The 23,297-nt window shown below is 49.8% G+C and overlaps 1 protein-coding gene across 3 annotated transcripts in view; it reads right to left on the bottom strand.

The window, feature by feature from the left end:
- The window catches only part of LOC115075979 (transmembrane protein 91-like), a 67,188-nt gene that overhangs the window by 4,458 nt on the left and 39,433 nt on the right, over window positions 1-23,297 (bottom strand). Inside the window, exon 1 of one of the 3 annotated variants that reach the window (XM_029576993.1) lies at window positions 1,332-2,084. The exons of the other annotated variants lie outside the window; for them this stretch is intronic. Coding sequence (XP_029432853.1) covers window positions 1,332-1,703 — 372 coding nt within the window. The 5' untranslated portion in view covers window positions 1,704-2,084. Of the gene's footprint in view, window positions 1-1,331; window positions 2,085-23,297 lie in introns of those variants that run through there. 3 annotated transcript variants of the gene reach the window in all.

The following is a 23,297-nucleotide window of genomic DNA, read 5'->3' as shown; positions in this document are numbered from 1 at the left end:
TCCCTAGCAATAACCTCTGTAGCCATGGCATTAGAAACAGAAGACTGAGCGGAGATGGCACCTGTAAATTAGAGAGCAGCCACACACACACACACACACACACACACACACACACTTAATAATCAACATCACACACCACACAAACACATACCAAGCAGCCAACATCACACCACAGAAACACACACCAAGCAGCCAACACCACACTACACAAACACCAAGCAGCCAACCCACACCCCCCACACACACCATGTAACCAACATCACACCACACAAACACCAAGCAACCAACATCACACTACACAAACACCAAGCAGCCAACACCACACGCACACCAAGTAACCAACATCACACACGCCCCACACACACACACCAAGCAACCAACATCACATCACACAAACACACACCATGCAGCCAAAACCACACACACACTCACACACCAAGTAACCATCACACACACACACCACACAAACACATATCAACCAACCAACATCACACCATACAAACATACACCAAGCAGCCACCACACACACACACACACACAAACCAAGCAACCAACATCATACACACACACACACACACACACACACACCAAGCAGCCAACATCACACACACACACCAAGGATCCAAGGTCCTATATTTTGTTAGGTTAAGTCCTGGCTTTCCCCCCATTGCATATACAGACTTGTAATTCTAATTTCCTTATGAAATAAAAACAAGAACCTACAAATCCATTCCTTTCTTTGGGGGTAAAACCAGGACTGGATTAATTGGTTGTGAAGAAAAAAAACAACAAAAACAGCAGGGACACAAACACACAAGTTGAGGGTCTCATTTTTCTGGGGTGCAAGCTGATCCAGTCCTGGCTTTGCTCCCACTGTCTTTATGGACTTGTAGGTCTGGTGTTTCCTTGAAAAGGGCACTACAAGTCCATGCATGCAGCAAGGATAAACCCAGCAATGGCTCAGATTGTCTCTGACGACACGGAGTCATCTGGTGCCCCTAAATCAGGGGTGGGCCAACTCCGGTTCCCAAAAGCCACAAACAGGCCCGGTTTTCAGGATATCTACATTGAATATGCACGAGTTAGAGGCAGCGCTTGCAAATCTATCTCATGGATATTCATTGTGGATATCCTGATAACCAGAGCTTTTTCCAGGGCTTGCATGCCAGCACTGAGTATCGGCACCGTTTTTCTCCTCTGGCTCCAGCTGCCTTGTGGTCCCTGGCACATTATTTCCCCAGAATGATAGCCTCGCTGAAAACCAGTTGGTAGCTCTTAAGGAACAGAGTTGCCCACCCCGCCCTAGATAAAGTCTGAGAGAAGGTTCATACCATGGAGGAGAAGACCAGGGCAGCGATTCCCAGGGGCAGGCAGCAGCACAGCATGGTGAAGATGGAGAAGCCCAGGTAGTCGGGCTCGTGCAGCGGAGCCAGGATGACCGTGGTTTGCCTGCTGGCCCACACATGGGGTCCTCCCATGCCGTCACCTTCGTTGGACAGAGAAGAGTAGCCTTGTTGCCGAGGGTTGTTTGGAGGGTACAGGTATCCTCCCGTGGCAGCGCCGTACCCTGCAGAGCTGGAGCTGTATGGTGGAGGCTCCGGGGTGCCATCTGTTCTTACAGCCCCGTAACCCGGAGGAACGTTTGCTGCGGGTGATACCTGCTGAGGGTTCAGCTTCTCTGTCTCTGACCCAGTATTATCCATTGCACGCCTCTGCTTGTTTTCCCCCCTCCTTCCTGGCTCTCTTTCGTTGATTCTTTAAGGAAAACTTTTCCTCGCTGGCTTTCACAGTCTCTTTGGCTCTGTTTTTTTTTTTTTCTCTCGCGTTTCTCTGCCTATTTCTTGTTCTCTCTTCTTTCCTTATTGCTCTCAGCCCTCCCTTTGAAACTGTCTTTCTTCTCTCTGTATCTTTCTCACTGTTTCTCTTTGCTGCCTCTCTCTCGTGCCACGGCTCTCTGTGTCTCCCTTTGTCACTCTCTCACTTTCTGTTCCTCCTTCTCTTTCTCTCTCGTTCCCTGAGCAGGGCCTTTCCCAGCCTCTTACCTAAAGATCATGTGAACTGAAATTGAGGAAGTAAACTCTGAAATTACAATCTCCTGCCCAACCTATTTGTCCCTCACCTGGAGAAGCTGGGTAAAGAGACACAGAGTTGTCACCGAGGCAGCTGGGAGCCAGCCCCGTTCACAGTCACTCGTCCCCTTTTAGCAGGAACGGGCAACTAAACATTTCTATAGTGCAACCAGGTATACGCAGTGCTGCACAGAGACACTTAAGAGACAGTCCCTACTCAAAGAAGTCAAGACAGACAGACAAGCCAGAAAATTGTTTGGGGATAATCAAGGAAAAGTTTTGGGGGAAATTTTCAAAGACTTGAGGGTAGACTGTGCGTGTAAAATTGGCAGATACACGTGTAAGTAGCTTCTGTGCGCATTTTCAAAAGGGAGGGAGCACGAGCGTACTGTCATTGCTTCATGCCTGCAAAAGACGGATATTTCAAGCGCGTTCCGGGACGGGTTTTTGGAAGTACGCACACGTTTATGTATTTTATATACAATAGCTCCAATATAAATCTAAGTCACCGTTTATTTATTTCAAAGTTGTGGTGCCAAATCATACAGTAGTTCATAAATGTTAAAAAAAAAGTTTGCAGTGTGCAAATGTATCCATCAATATCTGAATTAAATGACAGGTAAATCCAGCACAATTAGGACGTTTTGGTCTCTGACTTTTCCCCAAACCACACAACCATGCCAGACCGGTCTGAGCACAAACCCCGCAGGCACTGCCTTGCGTGTCAACATGCTTTGACACCCTCGTCCTTTACCCATCCGTCTAAGATCAGCTACCCGTCGAAATTTTCCTCTGACTGTGGCTCTTCATGGGTCGTTTATGTCACCGTGTGCCATCGCGTGCTATTTTTATATGTGGGCAAAACAGTGCGAACATTGAGGACACGCATTTATGAACATTGCAGCAATATTCGCAGGTCTAATGCTCCCTTAGTTTCACACAGGCCAACCACACAACATGGAGTTACGGGGTTTTTTTTGCAATTGACTTAGTCAATGTGCATCATTGAGGATGGGGGTGACCTTGGCAGGTTATTGCTGCATCAGGAACAGCACTGGATGTTTACTCTATGATCACTCCATCTGCTTAGCCTGAACCACTAAACTGAGTGGTCAGTGATCAACTTCTTTTCAAATTTTTTCCTGCTCCATTTTTTACAAGCTTCAGCTTTAGTCTTTCTTTAGTATCCTTTATGATTTATTTTGGGGGGGTTTTCTCCTCTCTGTTCAATATGTATAAAGCAGAGTTGCTTACCTGTAACAGGTGTTCTCCGAGGACAGCAGGCTGTTAGTCCTCGGAGAACACCTGTTGCAGAGTCTTAATTTGGCCCCCAAGGTGCAGTCCCGCCTGGGCATAACAGAAGGAGATGCAGTCCACTAGCCAATTTGATAGAAATAGGTTGCCAAATAGATGCTATCAAAAGAAACAAAAAGTTGGATGGACCGTCTATGGGCTTCTGTCTGCTCCAGATAGAAGGCTAAGGCTCTCTTGCAGTCCAAACTGTGCAGGGCTTGTTCATCTTGGTGCAAATGGGGCCTGGGAAAGAATGCTGGCAGGACAATGGACTGGTTAATATGGAAGTCCGTTGTCACCTTAGGAAGAAACTTAACGTTCCTGGGCAGACCTGATACCCTGAATGCTGAGCCCATCTACATGAGCTCCCCAACCCAGAGTGGACATATCCTTGGTTAGGACAATTTGGATAGGAGGGCTTCGAAAGATGATTCCCACGTTCCAGATATGAAATTACCTGTCACAAGGACAGAGTCCCAGAGGGGTGGGGTTACTCCGATGCAATCCTGGAGACTCTGCGTGGCCTGACAACATTGCGACCTCAGGGTCCACTGGGCTTTCCGCATGTACAAGTGTACCAAGGGAGTGACACGAACTGTTGTGGCCATGTGGCCCAACAACCTCAACATGTGCCAAGCTGACACCTGCTGACTCTGTTGAATTTCTGCCACGATGGCCCTCAGGTTGATAGCCCTTTGTCGAGGTAAGAAGGCCTTGGCCTGAGCCATGTCTGGCAAGGCTCCTATGAAGTCCAATTGAAGTGTCAGGCTGAGATGGGACTTTGGGTAGTTGATGACGAACTCTAGTGACTCCAACACCTGGATGGTCAAGTGCATGGTCCTGATGGCCCCTAGCAGAGAGGTGCTTTTGACCATACAATCGTCCTTATAAGGAAAGAAATGCACTCCCATCCTGTGCAGGTGCGCCGCCACCATGGCTAGGCATTTTGTAAAGACACGAGGGGCTGATGCGAGACTAATGGCAACACGCGATACTGGAAGTGCTGTTTTTCCACCAGAAATCTGAGATACTTCCAGTTACTGGGGAAGATCTCAATATGGGTGTATGTGTCCTTCAGATTGAGAGAGCATAGCCAGTCTTCTTTATGTTCAATATATTTTATTGAGGAAGTGATCCGTCATAAAACCATACACTGTAATACAAGAACAAGGTAGCAACCAAAACCACCACAAGGCAAAATACAAACAACAATACAGCACTGGTGCGCCCTTGTCTAGTCCGTGAAGGGAGCACTATCCAATTTTATCCTAATGAGAGAGGCATTATCCAACCCAACATCATGGTATCTGGGAGCCCCACTTCTTCCCCCTCCCCGTCAGCCCCGCCACCGCCACATATCAGTAACATGCCTCCCAGTAAGTCCCCCCCCCTCCTCCAAACCCCCCCCCCCCCCGAGATCCTTAGCCACAAACCCCACTATTCAAGGTCCGTTCAAACATAACAAGTTAATTGTTGAGTACCAGACTCCTAGCCCGGTGAGGCAAACTTTGGATGTAAGCGTCCCAAGTCTGAAGAAATTTCCGGCGCGCCGCCACCGACGATCAAGACGCCAAGTTCTCGAACTGCATCAGACGATGAAAATGTATCCGCCATGTCCAAAAGGAGGGCCCCGTCTGCTCCTTCCAATGGAGAAGAATAATTTTCTTCCCAACAAGGCCAGCTTTTTGCAACAAGGTCCGAGATTCCAGGCTGGGAAGCAAATGTTGTGTTACACAATGAAATAACCACAAGTACGGAGAGAGGGGCAAGCGCACCCCCACCAGCCCTGCAAAATAGGTCCCCAATCGCTGCCAAAACATTTGAGCATTCGGGCATGACCAGAAAACATGTGCTAGCGTGCCCCTCTCTTCCCCACAACGCGGGCAGTGAGCATTAGCCGTTAAGCCCGATTTAAAGGCAATATGGGGAGAGATATACGCTCTATGTAAAAATTTGAGATGCATCTCCCGAAAATACATATTACTAGTCACCGGGAAAACCCTCTTCACACTACCCGCAAAAATGCGAGCTGTCAGTAGAAACCCTCCATCCCGGTTACAACGTGCCACCGAGATGTTAGCGGGCTCCACGAGAGTCTTCCGGGTTAATCCCTTATAGTACATGGAGAGAGAGGGCTCCTTCGGAGCGTCGAAATGAAAGAACCCATCCAGCGCCTTAAAGGTCGCCAAACACTGGGCCGGCGGTCCCAAGGATTGGACATAATGGTGTAATTGTAAATAGCTAAACCAATGTTGAGTAGGGATACCATACAGCTCCCGTATTTGCTCAAAAGACATAAAGCGCCCCTCCCCATCAAACACATGTCCCAAATACTCCACACCCCTGGGCTGCCAATTAAGAAACGGGGCAGTAGTTAAGCCGGGGGAGAAATCAGGGTTACCCCGCAGTGCCGTTAGATATTCACATTGTCTCGGAATCCCCAGCATTTTAGTAAGAAGCGCCCAAGTCCTCCGTATAGGAAGTATCAAGGGATGGAGAGCCAGCCGAGGCGGGAGTTTGTTCCCACAACCCATCAACACATGACTTAAAGCCAGAGGTCTAGCGAAAGTCCGCTCCGCCAGAATATTGACAAAAGGAGATTTCCCAACTATCCACCCCCGGATTAAACGCAGATTCGCTGCCATGCCATAGTGTTGGAGGCGAGGCACCCCCATCCCCCCCCCCGGCCCAAGGCTGCTTCAACCAACCCAAGGAGATCCGGGCCTTACCCCCTCTCCAAATAAAAGAACGGAGCAACTGGTCCACGTGGCGAAGGTCCTTGGATAACAGCAACATAGGGTAGTTTTGTAGGACATACAGCCACTTAGGTAAGATTACCATTTTAAACAGGGCAATTCTCCCACTCAGGGAAAGCGGTAGATGACGCCAGGCGGCCAACCGCTCCTGCGTAAGCTGTAGAAGGGGAAGAATATTAAGCGAATATATTTTATCTAAATTAGGGGTAATATAAACGCCCAAATATTTAATAGAGCCCTGGGCCCACTTCAAAGGAAAGGCGCCCCGCCAACGATCCTTAAGGGACTCCGGGAAAGCCAAGGCCTCCGATTTATTCCAGTTAATACGCATACCGGACATCGCCGAATATTGGCCATATACCTCTAGTGTAGTTTCCAAGGAACGAGCGGGGGAGGTAAGAAATAACAGGATATCGTCCGCATATGCCGCGTATTTAAACAGCTCCCTTTGGTGCCCCTCCAAAAATTGCATCCCTCGGATGCCGGGATGGGCGTGTATGGCCAGGAGAAAGGGCTCCAAGGTAAGTAAAAAAAGAAGAGGGGAAAGCGGGCACCCCTGTCTCGTTCCCCTCCCCACCTGAAAGGATTCTGTTAACCCCCCATTCACCTGGAGACAAGCCACCGGGTTGTTGTAAATAAGTTCCACCGCCTGGTAAAAGAACCCACCAAACCCCATTAATGTTAAAATATGATACATGAAACCCCATTCCACCCGATCGAAGGCCTTCTCGGCATCGAGACTAATTACTAAGTAAGGCTCCTCCACCCGGGTACAAAGCGCCATTGCCGTAACCACCTGCCGAATATTTCGCAAGGAGTACCTCTGTTTGACAAAACCCACCTGTCCCGGCTGTATAAGCGAAGGCAACACATTTGCCAGACGCTCCGCCAGCACCTTAGTCAATATTTTGTGATCTACATTCAGTAGAGAGATGGGCCGATAGGATTCAGGGAGCAAGGGGTCTTTACCCGGCTTAGGGATCAAGGTGACATATGCTTGATTACCCCCATGGGGAAAGGTACCCTGTGCGATGAGAGCATTATAAACCTTAGACAGCAGGCCCGACAGTGGGTCCCCCAAGCAATGATAAAACTCAGCGCTGTATCCATCGGGACCCGGAGATTTCAATTTGTGCAGTGATCTAATGACTTGGGAAACTTCTTCTCCCGAAATAGGGGCATTAAGATAGCGGCTAAACTCTAGAGTCAGCGCAGGAAGTTGAAGCGCATCCCCAAACTCCTCCCATTTAGAGCCGTCCCACCCCTCCGATTTATACAATGTGGAATAGTAGGTGTGAAACACCCGACGGATACTGTCAGTATCCGTCACCACCTGCCGGTTAGCATTCCGGAGGGTAGGGATATGCCGAGAGCCCCTAGCAGATTTTATTAAGTTAGCCAGCATTTTACCTGACTTTTGCCCATATTGAAAAAGCTTATATTGGTAGAAAAGGAGGCTTTTCTTCGCCCGAGTATGTAACAAGGTATTAATAGCCGTTTGCAGCGCCAGGTATTGCTCTCTATGCCCCTTAGAGGGCCCCAAAATAAGCTCCTTCTTCGCTTTTTGCAGTTGGGCCGTCAGCGACAGGAGTTGTTTATCAAGAGCCTTTTTCCTGTGCGCAACATAAGATATAATTTCACCGCGCAACACAGCCTTAGCCGTGTTCCAGAAGAGTATGGGATTATCTTTATGTTGAGCATTAGACACCTCAAAAGCCGCCCAACTATCCCGCACCTGTGTCTGAAATGCTAGATCCTCCGCCAAATAAAAGGGATACTTCCACAAAAAGGTACTGGAAGTCCGGAGGGAGTGGGAGAACTCCACCCACACCGGAGCGTGATCAGAAAGAATCACATCATCTATCCCAGCCTCAACCACCTTAGAGAGGCAGTGCGAACTTATCAGGAAATAATCTAGGCGCGCGTGCGAGCCGTGAGCCCTAGAAATGTGTGTGAATTCCTTATCCATAGGGTGTAAGACTCTCCAAACATCCAGAAGGTGAAGAGAACCCTCCAACAGCCGTATCCCTTTACTAGGCCCCCCCCCGAATTCGTGCTTTCGAGTCCTTATCAAGTGTAGGGTCATGAACAGCATTGAAATCTCCGCCCAGCACTATCATCGCATCTATATAAGGTAACAAATGGCCAAGTACCTCCTGAAAAAAGGAGGCCCTGTAGACATTGGGAGCATAGATATTGCATAATATAATCGGAGCATTATTATATGTTCCCTCCAAAATCAAGTATCGCCCTCCTGGATCCTTAATGACACGTAAGACCTGAATGGGTAAGGACCTGCGCACTAAGATGGCTACCCCTGCGGAGTGTGACGTCCCAGAGGCTGCATACACCTCCCCCACCCATCTCTGCCTCAATTTATCATGTTCTTGGGCCGTGAGGTGTGTCTCCTGCAAGAAGGCCAGAGCCGCCCGTTTCTTATTCAGGACTTGTAATATTTTAGTCCTTTTAATAGGCGAGTTTATGCCCCCCACATTCCAGGAAAACAGCGAAAGATTACTGGTACTCAAGGTGGTTTATAAGCCCAAATCATATGATCAATGACGATCAGCCGTCGAATAGGGAGGGGCCTCCCAGCTGGACCCCCCCCTACACCCCCAAGGGCAGTGTTGAACTGAACCCCACCAATACTCCAACCAACAGAAGTCTGAAACCAGCCAAGGATCTCTCCCCCCCTTCCCCCCACCCCCCCTCCTCCCCCCTCCCACCCTCCCCACCTCCCCCCCTTCCCCGTATCCCTACCTCTACCCACAAAACTTTGACTAACCCCCCCCAATACCCCCACCATCTACGGTGGGTGGAGATCACTCAGACTGTGCCTAGCCCCCACCCCTCCCCCCCCATCCATCCACAATAGTAAATACCTCAACATGAGCCATAAGAATGCAGAATAAAAGGCAATGAATAACAATGAAGAAGCCTGCACACACAGTCAAAAAACAAAAAAAATGAACAGCCAGAAGTCCCATTCAACCCCCGCTGTCCCAGGCAGCACTGCCTCAGTCCCACGCACCAGACCAACTGCGGCCGGTATCATAAAAAATAAGATAGATAGGAACTGAGCCCACAACCTGTACGCTCAGCCATGTTCATGTTCCACCTAGGGACTGGTAGTCCGCAAATCAAGGGGACTTCCTCAGGGCCAGCACAAAAACAACCATGTGCCAGCAAATAAAAGGGTGCACAGCTGCGTTTCAAACAGAACCGGAGTGCAGGCCAAACCAAACAAGGAACGAGGAATCAACCACAGGAACAATCACCATCTGCAAAACTGTAGGTGGCCCGTCCGGCCAGCAATGTAGTAACCACAACTCCACGCGGTCCGCCCCCGCACATGCACTCAGTCACTTCCCGAGGCTAGCGCCGGTAGGGATTACAGGTATTGCTTGATAGCCTCCTCTTCGGTGAACCACTTGACGCCGTGAGCTGTAGAGACCCGCAGTCTTGCAGGGTAAATTAGGGCTGCCCGCAAGCCCCGCTTATACAGCTGAGAACAATAGGGGGCCATTGCCCGCCGCTGCAGGGACACAGCTTGCGAGAAATCCTGAAAAATCATTATAGGTAAGTTCTCATACACCGGCTTCATCCCCTGTTGGACCGCACGGATGACAGCAGCCTTATGAGAAAAATTTAACAGTTTCGTGATGACCACCCTAGGCCTGGTCTGGTCATCACGCTTCTGGCCCAGTCTATGTGCTCGCTCCACGCGAAGAGGGCCAGACAGCCCCGCAAGCTTTAAAGCCGTCGGCAGCCAGCCCTCCAAAAATTGAGGAAGCTGGGCCTCCACGATCCCCTCCGGTAAGCCGACCAACCTGATATTTGCCCTCCGGGACCGGTTCTCCAGGTCATCCACCTTCTGAACCTGTTTCTCCAAAGCTATTTTAAGCGCCTGAATATCCTGTTGTGCCGTGCGGAGGCCATCTTGATTCTCCGATACCCTTGCCTCCACGTCCAAAAAACGCCGATCAATGGCCGCCATCCCCGCCGCAAGCTCCTGCAGCTGCGTCGATATTTTCTTTAATTCGGGGTTGAGCGCTGCTAGGACGGCCGCCGTCAGCTCCGCTGCAGACCCCGAGAGCACCGAGCTCTGCTCATTCGGCCCCGCCGCCATTTCCAAAATCGGGTCCGGCGTTCGGGCCTTCTCGCGATCGCGGTCTTTTTCTTTGATTTTGGACCCCGCCCGGGTGGCCATCAAGAATCGCGAGGCAGCTAGGACGACCAAGAGACCGTGGACCGCACACAGGTCTTCTGACTCAGCAAATCGCCGGTGGATGTGGATGGATGGCTTAGGCCTAGGCACCCAGACGAGAACTCACATCCGTCCTCGCCAAGGCATCACGTGATCTCCTAGCCAGTCTTCTTTTTGCAAACAAGGGATCAAGGTGCTCAGGGAAACAATCTTGAAATTTTCTTTTTGGAGCAATTTATTCAAGGCCCTTGGGTCTAGGATGAGATGAAGTGCTCCTGTTTTTTTTTTGGAATCAAGAAGTACCTGGAGTAAAATCCCCGCCGTCTTTGCCCTGGTGGAATGGGCTCAATCGCTCTTGCCATTAAGAGGGAGGAGAGCTCCATGAGCAGTATTTCCTGATGTGTTACCAGATCCCAAAATGGGCTCAGAGGGCAATTTGGCGGGACATCCAAAACGTTTAATCGGTACCCTTGATGGATGATGGACAGAACCCACTGGTCTGAGGTTACACTGGGCCACAGGTTCGCAAAGAACCGCAGCCTGCCCCCAACTGGTGGAACCATCAGCCCTGGTACAGGTGACTGGGCTATGCTCCCTATGACCCAGTCAAAACCCCGTCCCTGGAATTGACTGAGCCACCAGCTGGGCTTTTGGAGTTCTCTGATGCCTAGGACAGCCGCAAGGGATCTGATGCTGCAGACGGGAGCAAAAGGGCAAAGGACTGTACTTCCTCTGGTGAAAGAAAGACTTCTTCTGCCCAATAGCGCAGACATCCTAGATGAGGAGGATGGGTCCAGAGTGCTAGCTGAGAGTTGCTGGAGGGTCATAAGAACATAAGAATATGCCATACTGGGTCAGATCAAGGGTCCATCAAGCCCAGCATCCTGTTTCCAACAGTGGCCAATCCAGGCCATAAGAACCTGGCAAGTACCCAAAAACTAAGTCTATTCCATGTTACTGTTGCTAGTAATAGCAGTGGCTATTTTCTTAGTCAACTTAATTAATAGCAGGTAATGGACTTCTCCTCCAAGAACTTATCCAATCCTTTTTTAAACACAGCTAAACTAACTGCACTAACCACATCCTCTGGCAACAAATTCCAGAGTTTAATTGTGAGTTGTGAAAAATAACTTTCTCCGATGATGGTCTCTAAGCTGGGCCACTGCATCCTTCATCTTATCTCTGAAGAGATTCTCTCCAGTATATGGCACAACAGCGAGTCTTTCCTGTACTTCCAGTCAGAGATCTGAAATCCACAGCCATGCTATTCTGCGGGCACAGATTCCTGCTGCAGAGTCCTTCGATGCTGCTTCAAAAGCTTTGTGGGTCACTCAGACCTCGTATTTTCCACAGTCCAGCCCTTTATGCACCAGTGACAAGAGGGTGTCTTGCTACTGTTGAGGCAGCTGCTTGGCCACCTCCTGCACCTGCTTCCAGATGTCATGCAAGTACTGGCTCATGTAGAACTGGTAGGAAGCTATGCGGGCAATGAGCATAGCTCCCTGAAAGAACTTCCTCCCAAAAGCGTCCATCGTTTTGTGATCCTTCCCCAGGGGTGCCAAGGAATGGGTCCTAGAATGCTTGGCTCTCTTGACAGCAGATTCAGCTACCACTGATTGGTGGGGCAGTTGACGCTTGTCGAATCCAGCAGCCTTCTGGATGAGATAAACCATGTCTGCCTTCCTGTTTTCAGGAGGCACTGTCAGGAAGATTTCCCAGAACCTCAACAGCAATTCCTTAAGGATGTTGTGCACTGGGACCTCCACGACTTCCTTAGGAGGCTCCACGATCTCAAGAATTTTCTGCCTGGCATCCTCTTCAGTTAACAACTGAAAAGGGATGGCCTCCGCCATCAACCAGACAAATCCTGTGAAGGTAAGGTCCTTAGGTGGGAACCTCCTTCACTCTTCCAGAGGAGATAGGTCTGAAGGGAGATAATCTGAGGTATCATCAGAGACTTCCATTGAGTCACACCACAGAAATCATAAGCTTTCTCATCCCCAATGTCATCGACTGAGGATGGGGCCCTGGGCGTTCAACCTTCATCCAGTGGTACAGGCACCAATGGCACTGGATGGGGGGAGGGGGGGCTGCAGGCCTCCATAGCTCAGCTAGCCTGGTGGAACTTCTTCCTCTGAGGAACTGGCCACAACCACTGTATCGGCAGGGGGTAGGCTATGGTGTCCTGATGGGCATTGGCGCCATCTTGGTAACCTGCATTGGCTGGATTGGTAACATGCTGATGAGCGTGAATACCGAGATTCTAGCAGCGCTCCAAGATGGACAGTGCTGGCGCCGGCACCAAAGCTCTACATTGCCTGCTCAACAGCGAGCTACACATGACTCTCAAGCTCCTCATCGAACATTGCCAATGCCAAAACTGACTGGAAGGGAGGAGACGTGACCCGATCCGCTTCGGAACCGAGAGGAAGATCAGTGGCTGGCATTGGGACCAATGGAGTCCGTGGTGCACCCCCGGCATCAATGGAGGACTGGCTATCCTCACTCTCCTCAGTCAACTCCAGGGTTCGGGGCATCACAGCATGAACTGATGCATCCCTGTGACTGGCATCATGCATCAATGTGAACCAATGCTTCTTCAGCTTCACTTGATGCTCGACACGGTTCTTTCCCAGTGCCAAGGCCAATAATGAGTAACCCAACATCTTCAGCCTGGAGGACCTTGCGATGGTCAGGCTCCATCTTATCAAGTTGAAGCCGATGTCCTTTTGGGGTCATCTGGGCGTATTTGCGGCAATCCTGGATATCATGCAATACCCCCAGGCAGAGGGGTCCGTGATAGACATGGCCCTAGGGCACCAAGGGCATCACTTAAACCTGGACATGGTCATGTCAGGATAAAAGAAAAGGGACGCTAGATCAAACTCGATGGTGATGGCCTTCGATGGTTGATGGGCACTGACCGCACTGCCACCCTGGGGTTAACGACATGATAGGGTTTTCAACGTTTTTGGTAAGTTTCCTAACTAAGATACTAGAGGGAGGACCAACAGGGACCCGGCATCGATCACTGGCACAGCAACCAGCAAAGACAGTGAGAAAACCACGTGGAACAGTTTGCTAAAAAAGCCCAAAATTACGAGGATGTCCAACTGCGATGCTGCAGCTCCACGGAAAAGAAGAGACTGAAGAGGGACCCTGCATGGACATGTTGTATAGGGCATGCTGGGCATGCTCAATGTGATCAAGTCAAAGTTCTAGAAACTTTGACATAGGTTTTCCGTGTCAGGGCTCCATCTGATGATGTCACCCATGTGTGAAAGCTATCATTTTGCTTGTCCTCAGGAAATTTTGGATTTCTTGATTTATGGACTCCCCTGGGTTTTTATTGGCTACCCTGGGTCATGTGATTGATTTGCACTATTTTTTTACAGCTTTTTTATTTGCTCACCAAGACTCTTGCTTCTTGAATGCTATGAAAAACTCTGTTTCTAGCTCTCTGCTCCTTTATGGGTCTCTCCAGGCATGGTGGTTCATAGTGTCTAATCCTTTTTATGTTCGTCGTTTACTAATATAGGTGCTATTCATTATATTGTAACTTTGGATGCTCTAATACACCTGTTTCCCTTACAGCTGTGACCCTTCTGAAGAAGCCACTCAGTGAAACATGGCTGTGATGGGGGGGGAGGGGAAAACTATACTGGATTTATTTGTTACTTAACTTGTATTGTGTTGGACTGAATGGAGACCTAATTGTGCTGGATTTACCTGTCATTTAATTCAGCTATTGATAGATACAATTTGCACACTGATACATTTTTTAACATTTTTAAACTACTGTATGATTTGGCACAACTTTGAAATAAATGAATGGTGGTTTGGACTTATATTGATTTTTCCTCACACTTCCATTTTTTTTAGTGTGAGGTTTTCTTATTATCCATCCTTTGGGTTTCATATTTTATATACACCATCAAACATGTGCGCGGGCTTTTCCGCTCGCTAATCAAGTCGCAGAAATTAAATCTGATTTCTCTTTTGTTTGCAGGTTTTGGGTGGGGGGAGTATGGAGCAAATGGTGGAGAGTGTGGGTGAAGTGGTGAAGGTCTGGGTCAAATACTGGAGGTCTTGGCAAATTGGTGCTTGAACAGACTTGCATAAATAAGTATTTTCATAAGCAAGATATGCACATACATCCGCCAACTTTATAAAATCCCTGCTTTTTGACCATTATGCACCCGTTACAATTATATAACATGTAAAATATATACATGCACTTTTATAAAATAGGTATCCAAACTATGCAGATCTCTGCATAAAAAGAAATGGTCCATGTGTGATATGTGGTGCCTGCTGCACTGTTTGCAATTTTACATGCACCTACTTATGCAGGAATGTGCCGAGTTATGCAAAATTGCACTCTTAAAGTCTGAATGGTGGGCTAATAGGTGCAGTTTAATTAAAAACAGAGACCATTTTATCTAGTTGGGTAAAGCTATGGTTTGACCTTGGCTCTTCAAAACAAGCTACACAAGAAAAACAGGAAATGCGTGGGGGGAAGTGCTGACAGGGAGCAAGCCTCAGGCATCTCTTTCTTTCATTTATTGTCTGTTCTGCTGACGTCAGTGCAAACCTGTCTGCTTTATGGAGGTTTTTATATTTGGCATTTTGTGCAGACCTGTACGCCGTCCTTTGGGCGGTTATCCTTAACCGAAGAAACGGTATTCAGACATTTATAAATCAACCGTAAGCAATGAAGTTCTATGGGGATTTTTTTTCCCTGCCTCTTTTTATCTGCCCACTGCAAAGCACTTTCTGCCGCCTTGAAACAAGGACTGTCTCATCCCAGCGTAGATGAGCCATTGCCCTAAAACCCAGCTGACATGAGGAAATGGTGTCACCAAGCATCAACAGAGTAACAGACAGGCCAATGCAGAAAAGCCTGTTCGCACTCTTCAGCGCTCAGTTTTACACTTGGCTTAGTACTGCTGAGCTCCCTCTCATAAGCCATCCCATGCAAATGAGATGCAGAGAAGTGCGCTTGGCCTAACCCTGCTTTGCTTAATGCTGGAAACTTAACCCCTGGTCAAAGCTAGAGTAAAGTTTCCAGGGCTACAGTGCTGGCACTTAAAACTCAAGTTTAACAAAGTTTAAAAAAGGGGAAACAAGAAGTTATCGACTGACCGGGAGGAGCAAACACTTATCCGGCTCAATGGAAGCCGCAGCCACTGAGCCGGATAACTACCTACGTATCCAGCTATCTGGCACGGTTAGACGATGCTACTTAGCCGGAGAAGTGTTCTCTCCTCCCGGTCAGCAATAATTTCTTTTTTTCTGCCTTTTTAAAACATTTTTATGGGTTTTAAGTGCCAGCAATAATGGGTCTGCAATATTCTCAAGTTAAAATATGCGTTCAGCTTGTACTGGATGCACATTTTACAAGGAATGCGCGTTTTAAACTCCCGATGCATTCGTATGGCATGTTTACTGCATCAGGCAGTTAAAAAAAAAATTGTAATCTCTACGTTAAAACTGAAGGCTGAAATCGAGCACACAGGTCGTTAACGCACAGAGTACTGCATCTGCCTGGGAGTAATTTAAAGAACGGAGTCATAGAAATCCCCTCAGCTTCACAGGTAACAGGCTTCAGGTGCACCCCGCATAGCAAGCAAGCTCGAGGAATGGTCTAGGGGTCTGGCAGCTAAGATTTAATGCTAATAAATGCAGAGTTATGTATTTAGGTTGCAAAAACCAAGAGAGAGGTAAAGTATAGGGGTGAAATTATTGGAAGAGCGAGATCTGAAGGTGATTATATGTGATGTGGTCAAACGGGTGGATAAGGTGATGGTAAAAGCCAGAAAGATGCTCGGCTGCTGTTGAGCTCATGGTGGACCCTTGGCCCGAGGTGGGGTTGAACGCTACCCGTAGGGCAACCCCACGGGTCCCCCACCATCAGGAGGTGGAGCAGACCAGGAGACGGAGGCCGACTGGAGCTTCGCCAATACCAGCCTTTGTTCCCCACAGGTTGAGCCCTTGGGTGCCGGGGCCGGGTGGTCTTAGGCGGGCCTCTGTCCGATGACTCCCAGTGGATGTTGTAGCACGTAGCCAGGGACCAGCAAAGGTATCGAAAGGATAGAGGCAGGCCCAGACGAGACAGAGATCCAGAGGCCTGGGTGGCAAGGACGGGCCAGAAGCAAGAGTAGATGACACCCGGGCAGTAGAAAGTTGAAGCCTGACAAGGCCAAGTCCTAGGGGATACAAGAGGTGAGGTGAGGAACAGGCTGGAGTCGGGGCAGGCGGTTGAGCTAGATGAGGTACAACGGAGCAAGGGTCAAGGCCGGTAGTTGGTCCAGAACGTAGTCTAACAAAGCGAGGGTCAAAGCCAGTAATCAGTCCTGAGTGTAGTTCCAACGAAGCGAGGGTCAAAGCCAGTAATCAGTCCTGAGCATGGTCCAACGAAGCAAAGGTCAAAGCCAGTAGTCAGTCCAAGGCAAGGCAGGTAGGAACCAGGAACAGGAACCAGGAACGAAGTCAGGAACAAGGATGAGCAATGAGCACACGACTAGCATGGAGACATGTTGCCAAGGCAAGGAATGAGTGGCGGGCCCTGCCTTAAGTAGCAAGGCCCAATAATGTCATCATCCGGGGCTGCGGGTGAGATTCCCGCCGTGGCCCCTTTAAAAGCAAATGAGGGAGGATGCTGGACGGCACCGCCGCCAGAGAGGACGGGCCAGGTCTGGGAGCTGGGTGCCGGGAGTGAGTAGGCCCGGTTGTAGGCCTGCCGCTGCCGGGACACGCAACAGTACCCCCCCTTTTATGCCCCCCCTTTTGGAGGCCTGGGTTTTCCCGGATGGGCACGATGAAACTGGAGGAGAAGTCCTTTATCTAAGATGTTACTTGCCGGCTCCCAGGAGTTCTCCTTGGGACCGTAGCCTTCCCAGGAGAGAAGGTATTCCCAACGGCTTCCTCTTCTCCGGACATCCAGCACCTCATGGACTTGATAGACCATATTGGTCTCGGAAGCAACCAGGGAAGGTTCAGGGATTTTGCGAGACAGCCAAGAGAGTACCAATGGTTTAAGCTGAGAGACATGGAATGCGTTATGTATTCCCAAGGTCAGTGGTTGACGGAGCTGGTACGTGACTGGTCAAATGCGTCGGGTGACCAGAAAGGGTCCAATGAACCTAGGAGCGAACCTTTGCGAAGGGAGCTTGAGCTGGGTACTTAACCAAACCTTCTGGAGCTCTGGGGCTGGTCTGCGACGAGTATCAGTGGATTTCTTAGCTTGTGCAGCGGCCTGGCGCAGACGGAGATTGGTCCGAGTCCATAGAGCCTGGAGGGCGTCTGCCATGGCCTGGGCCATGGATGAGGGTACCGAGAGAGGAATCAGCAAAGGAAGCCAGGGCTGTCTGCCATACTCAAACGAAAATGGAGAGACTCCAGTGGCTGCTACAATGTGGGAGTTGTGGGAGAATTCGGCCCGAGGAAGCAATTTCACCCAGTTATCTTGTTGGTCATTAGAATAGGTGCGGAGGAAACATTTGAGGGAGAGGTTCATCTGCTCAGCTTGACCATTGGCCTGAGGGTGATACGCGGTAGTCAAGCTAATGGTGATCCCAAACCTCTTACATAGGGAGCGCCAGTAGCAGACAACGAACTGAGGACCTCTATCAGAGGTAATGTCCAAGGTACAGGCCGTGCAGGCTAAACACATGCAGAAAGAAGAGGCGTGCTAGCTCCAGGGCTGATGATAAGGCAGGCAAAGGAACAAAATGAGCCATTTTGGAGAATCAGTCCACGATGACCCATATGACCGTATTTCATTTTGATGCTGGAAGGTCCACCACAAAATCTGTGGACAAGGGGGTCCATGGCTTTTTGGGTGCTGGCAGAGGTTGGAGAGGTCGCCAAGGGTGACCTACAAGTGACTTCTGTTCGGCGCATGTTGGACAGGAGTCCATGTAGGCAAGGGTATCAGAGGACATGGTGGGCCACTAGTAGTAACATTGGAGGAGTGATAAGGTCCAGGCACATCCCGGATGGCTAGCTAACTTGGAGTCGTGCGCCCAGCACAAAACCTTTTCTCGGAGCTGGCGAGGTACCACAGTCTTCCCAGCTGGAACTGTCATGGTAGCAGACAGACAGATACGAACAGGATCAATGATGTGACATGGCTTGCTTTGGGTGTCTTCAGGCTCAAAGGAGCGGATAAGGCATCCGCTCCGAGGTTCTTTTCTGCAGGAAGGTAGCGGAGTTCGAAGTTGAATCGGGAAAGGAATAATGCCCAGCGGGCCTGGTGAGCATTGAGACCCTGGGCATGTCGGAGATTTTTATGATCAGTGAAGATCGTAAATTTGAACTGGGCGCCCTCCAACAAGGGACGCCACTCTTCGAGGGTGAGCTTGATAGCGAGCAGTTCTTGATCCCTATGCTATAATTTTGCTCGGCAGGGGAGAACTGTGAGTAAAATAAGCATGGATGGAGGACTCCTTTGGTTGAGTGTTGACTCAGAACTGCCCCAGCCCCTATAGCTGAGGTGTCCACTTCTAGGATGAAGGGGCAGCTCAGATTGGGGTGGCGCAGGCAAGGACCTGAGAGGAAGACGTCCTTCAGGTTCTGGAAGGCAGTGAGGGCTTCAGAAGACTAGTTTTTGGTGTTGCTACCCTTGCGGGTCATGGCTGTGAGGGGCACCACCAACAGGGAATAATTCGCTATGAAGTGGCGATAGTGGTTGGTGAATCCTAGGAACCTTTGGAGTGCTCGAAGACCCACAGACCGGGGCCATTCTTGGATGCCTTTTAACTTGCTGGGATCCATTGTGAAGCCATGTTGGGAGATGATGTAGCCTAGGAAAGGCAAGCTTGGCTTTTCGAAAATCACATATCGAGCTTGGCGAACAAGTGGTTCTCTGGTAGGCACTGAAGCACCGTGCTGACATCGGCACGGTGAGTGGTCAGATCTGTAGAAAAGATAAGGATGTTGTCTAAGTAGGCGATGACCTTGGTATACAAAAGGTTGAGGAAGATTTCATTTATCATGCGTTGGAATACCTCAGGGGCATTACAAAGTCCGAATGGCATTACGAGATATTTGTAGTGTCCATCCCTGGTACTGAATGCTGTTTTCCAGACATCTTCAGGACGTATGCGGACCAAGTTATGCCTTGTAGATCTAGCTTGGTGAAGATGGTGGCGCCCTGAAGACGGTCAAATAGCTCTGTGATTAAAGGTAGAGGATACCTGCCCTTGCGGGTAATCGCATTTACGCTGCGGTAATCGATGCATGGTCTTAGAGACCCATCCTTCTTTGTGACGAAGAAAAAACCCGCGCCTGCGGGCAATGTGGAGTGACAGATGAAATCTTTAGTCAGGTTTTCTTGGATATATTCTGACATTGCTCGGGTTTCTGGTACAGACAGAGGGTAAGTCCTGCCCCTAGGAGGCATGGTGCCGGGCAGCAACTCAATGGGGCAATCAAACTTGTGAAGGGGCGGAAGTATATCTGCCTTCTGCTTGGAAAATACATCCTCGAATTCAGCATATGGAAAGGGGAGGATGGAAGCAGCCACAACAATGGGACAGGCTGGACTCCATTTGGCGAGTTGCAAGGTCTCCCAGTCAAACTGGGGAGAGTGGCGCTGGAGCCACGGTAACCCTAAGAGCACTGGATGGATGGATTTCTCTAGTACGAAGAACTCGACCTCCTCTTCGTGCAGTGCTCCGGTGAGGAGATGGATGGGTTCCGTCACTTGGGAGATCCTTCTGGGTAGCAGGTCTCCATGGATGGAGGCGATGAGTAGTGGTTTCTCAATAGCGCGAGTGGAGATGCCTAGGAGGTGGATCAGGTCCCTGATGATTAAATTCCCACCTGTTCCCGAGTCAATCAGAGCCAAGGCAGGGAAAGAACGAGAGTCCCAGGTTAGGGTGACTGGTAGTGTCAACTGAGGGGCCAAAGTGGTAGCACCAAAGTTCAGGACCCCTACTGAACTTAGGCCAGGGAGTTTCCCGGACGGACGGGAAACTCCCGCAGTCCTTCCTGCAGCCCTGAGGTACAGGCACAGACCCGAATGCCTCCATCTGAGGTGTTCCTCTGGGACAGACACCCTCAGCCCAGCTGCATGGGTTCTTACGCTTTAGTGGACAGTGGAATTTCACCGGGGGCGGACCCCACCGCAGGTGGAGAGCAGGAATGTTCCGCTGTGGGACGTCGGGGTGTCCAAACTTCTCGGTGACACTCCTGGAGGCGGTGGTCGATGCAGCCTGCAAGTTTAATGAGATCCTCGAGAGAGGACGTAGCTCGCGGGCTGCAAGCTCATCCTTGAGTTAAGACGACAAACTGTTCAGATAAATGGCTCAGAGGCAATCCTCCTGCCAAGCCAATTCTGTGGCAAGAGTTCAGAACTCAATTGTATACTTGTTGAGTGCTTGCTGACTTTGCCGTAAACGTAGGAGACTAGAACTAGTTACAGCCTGCCTCCCTGGGTCATTGAAGGACCGACGAAAGGCAGCCACAAAACGTGGCAGTTTTAGGAGGAGAGAGTCCGAACTCTTCCACAAAGGAGATGCCCATGCCAGTGCCTTCCGTCTAGATGCGAAAGAATAAGGTAACCTTTGTAAGTTCATCCTGGAAGATGGAGGGCTGCAGAGCGAACTGCATATAGCACTGGTTGATAAACCCTCTGCAAAGCCTGAGATCCCCATTGAGGGTGAAGGTTGAGGGCTAGGCGGTGTGGACGTCGGTACTGCACACCCAGCGTGGGTATCCAGACGAGCATGGAGGCGCTCGACGGAGAAAGCCAGCGCCTCTAATCGCTGCTGTTTCTGAATCTTCAGAGCCAGGCCCGGAATGGCCTGGAGGGCGGATGGCTCCGGCAAGTCCATGGCCTTAGCAACCTGTTGCGCTGGTGGTGGACCCTTGGCCCAAGGTGGGGTTGACGTTACCCGTAGGGCAAGCCTCATGGGTCCCCCACCATCAGGAGGCGGCGCAGACCAGGAGACGGAGGCACACTGGAGCTTCGCCACTACCAGCCCTTGTTCCCCACAGGTTGAGCCCGGGGCCGGCTGGTCTTAGGTGGGACTCCATCCGATGAATCCCAGTGGATGTTGTAGCAGGTAGCCAGGGACCAGCAGAGGTATCGAAGGGATCGAGGCAGGTCCGGACGAGGCAGGGATCCAAAGGCCCAGGCGGTAAGGATAGGCCAAAAGCAAGAATAGGTGATGCCCAGGCAACAGAAGGCCGAAGCCTGACAAGGCCAAATCCTAGGGTATACCAGAGGTGAGGTCAGGGACAGGCTGGAGTCGGGGCAGGCAGCTGAGCTAGATGAAGTACAGCGGAGCAAGGGTCAAGGCCGGTAGTCAGTCCAGAGCGTAGTCCAATGAAGCGAGGGTCAAAGCCAGTAAGTAGTCCTGAGCGTAGTGCAAGAAAGCAAGGGTCAAAGCCAGTAATCAGTCCTGAGCGTAGTTCCAAAAAAGCGAGGGTCAAAGCCAGTAGTCAGTCCAAGGCAAGACTAGGTAGGAACCAGGAATGGAGTCAGGAACAGGAACCAGGATCGGAGTCAGGAACAAGGACGAGCAACGAGCACACGACTAACGTGGAGACCTGTTGCCAAGGCAAGGAATGAGTAGCGGGCCCTGCCTTAAGTAGCAGGGTCTGATGATGTCATCATCCGGGGCCGCAGGTGAGATTCCCACCGCGGCCCCTTTAAAAGCAGAAGAGGCGCTCATGTACACACCTAGGAAGAGGCAGGACACTGGTGGCATCTCCCCACGGCACATGTGGGGAGACCCAGTGGGAGCTGGAGGAGCCCGCAGAGGAACAGGGAGAGCTCAAGGAGGCAAGGGGGTGCAGGAGCGCAGGCGGCTAGCCACAGCCGCCAGAGAGAATGGGCCAGGTCCGGGAGCCGGGCGCCAGAGGTCAGTAGACCCAGTCGCGGGCCTGCCATGGCCAGGACATGCAACAGCTGCATAGGGAGAGGAATGATCAGCAGACAAAAGGAGGTGATGTTGCCCCTTTGTAGGTCCCTGGTGAGATCTCACTTGGAATACTGAGTACAATTCTGGACACCGTACCTAGAGGATACTTTAAAGGAACTTGAATTATACTTAAATGCTATCAGGCAACTTCTACTACATATGAAATTAATCTTAAACAACCAAAAAACAGAACTAATATTGTTAAGTAGAAAATCCATTTTTAATAAAACCTTCCATTTTAATAACAATTTTATGCAGATTGAATCCTCAAGCCAAGTAAGGGATCTTGGTTTTTTAATTGATTCTGATTTGAAATTGAAGGCTGACATAAAGAAAAAAACTAGAGTCGTTTTTTTTAAGTTGCAAATTATAAAGCGGCTCAAATCTCTGTTAGAGTTTAATGATTTTAGAACGGTTTTACAATCTTTGCTTTTTTCAACAGTTGGCTATTGTAATGCATTATTTTTAAGAACTCCTGGGTCTTATCTTAGACCATTACAATTGCTCCAAAATGCAGCTGCTAGGGTTTGATGTGGGGAAAAGAATTTTGATCATATCATCCCAACCCTTATCAAATTAAGGGGTGGATTTATCAAAATGCGGTAAGTACTGCATGCGATAGCAAAAGGGGTGTGTTTTATGCTGTTGCATTTCCTGCATTCAACCACTGGGGGACCATTTTTAATGATATATGAGAGAGAGAGAGAGAGAGAGAGAGAGAGAGAGAGAGAGAGAGAGAGAGAGAGAGAGAGAGAGAGCAAGCCTGGCCAAAATATCATGGCCCATAGGCAGGTATTTGTATCCCTATGGTAGGCCCACCTAGTAACTCGAGGTGGGGATTAGGTAAGAGTGTAGGGGGTTAGGGGCCACTTTGACATTCTACGTGACACCTACGAACAGAACAGTGGTCTCTTGTGAAGATTTGCTGGCCTTCGGAGTGAGGAAACTCACTCCAAGATGAGATTTGGGCAAGGTTCTCTCAACCTAGCTTGATGTTACCCAGGTAGAGAGTCCATCAAGCTAGGTTGAGAGAACCTTG

The sequence above is a fragment of the Rhinatrema bivittatum genome, chromosome 14, assembly GCF_901001135.1.
Source record: "Rhinatrema bivittatum chromosome 14, aRhiBiv1.1, whole genome shotgun sequence".
NCBI classification, from domain to species: domain Eukaryota; kingdom Metazoa; phylum Chordata; class Amphibia; order Gymnophiona; family Rhinatrematidae; genus Rhinatrema; species Rhinatrema bivittatum.
The sequence above is the reverse complement of the archived record's forward strand: the minus strand, read 5'-3'. Positions and strand labels throughout refer to the sequence as shown.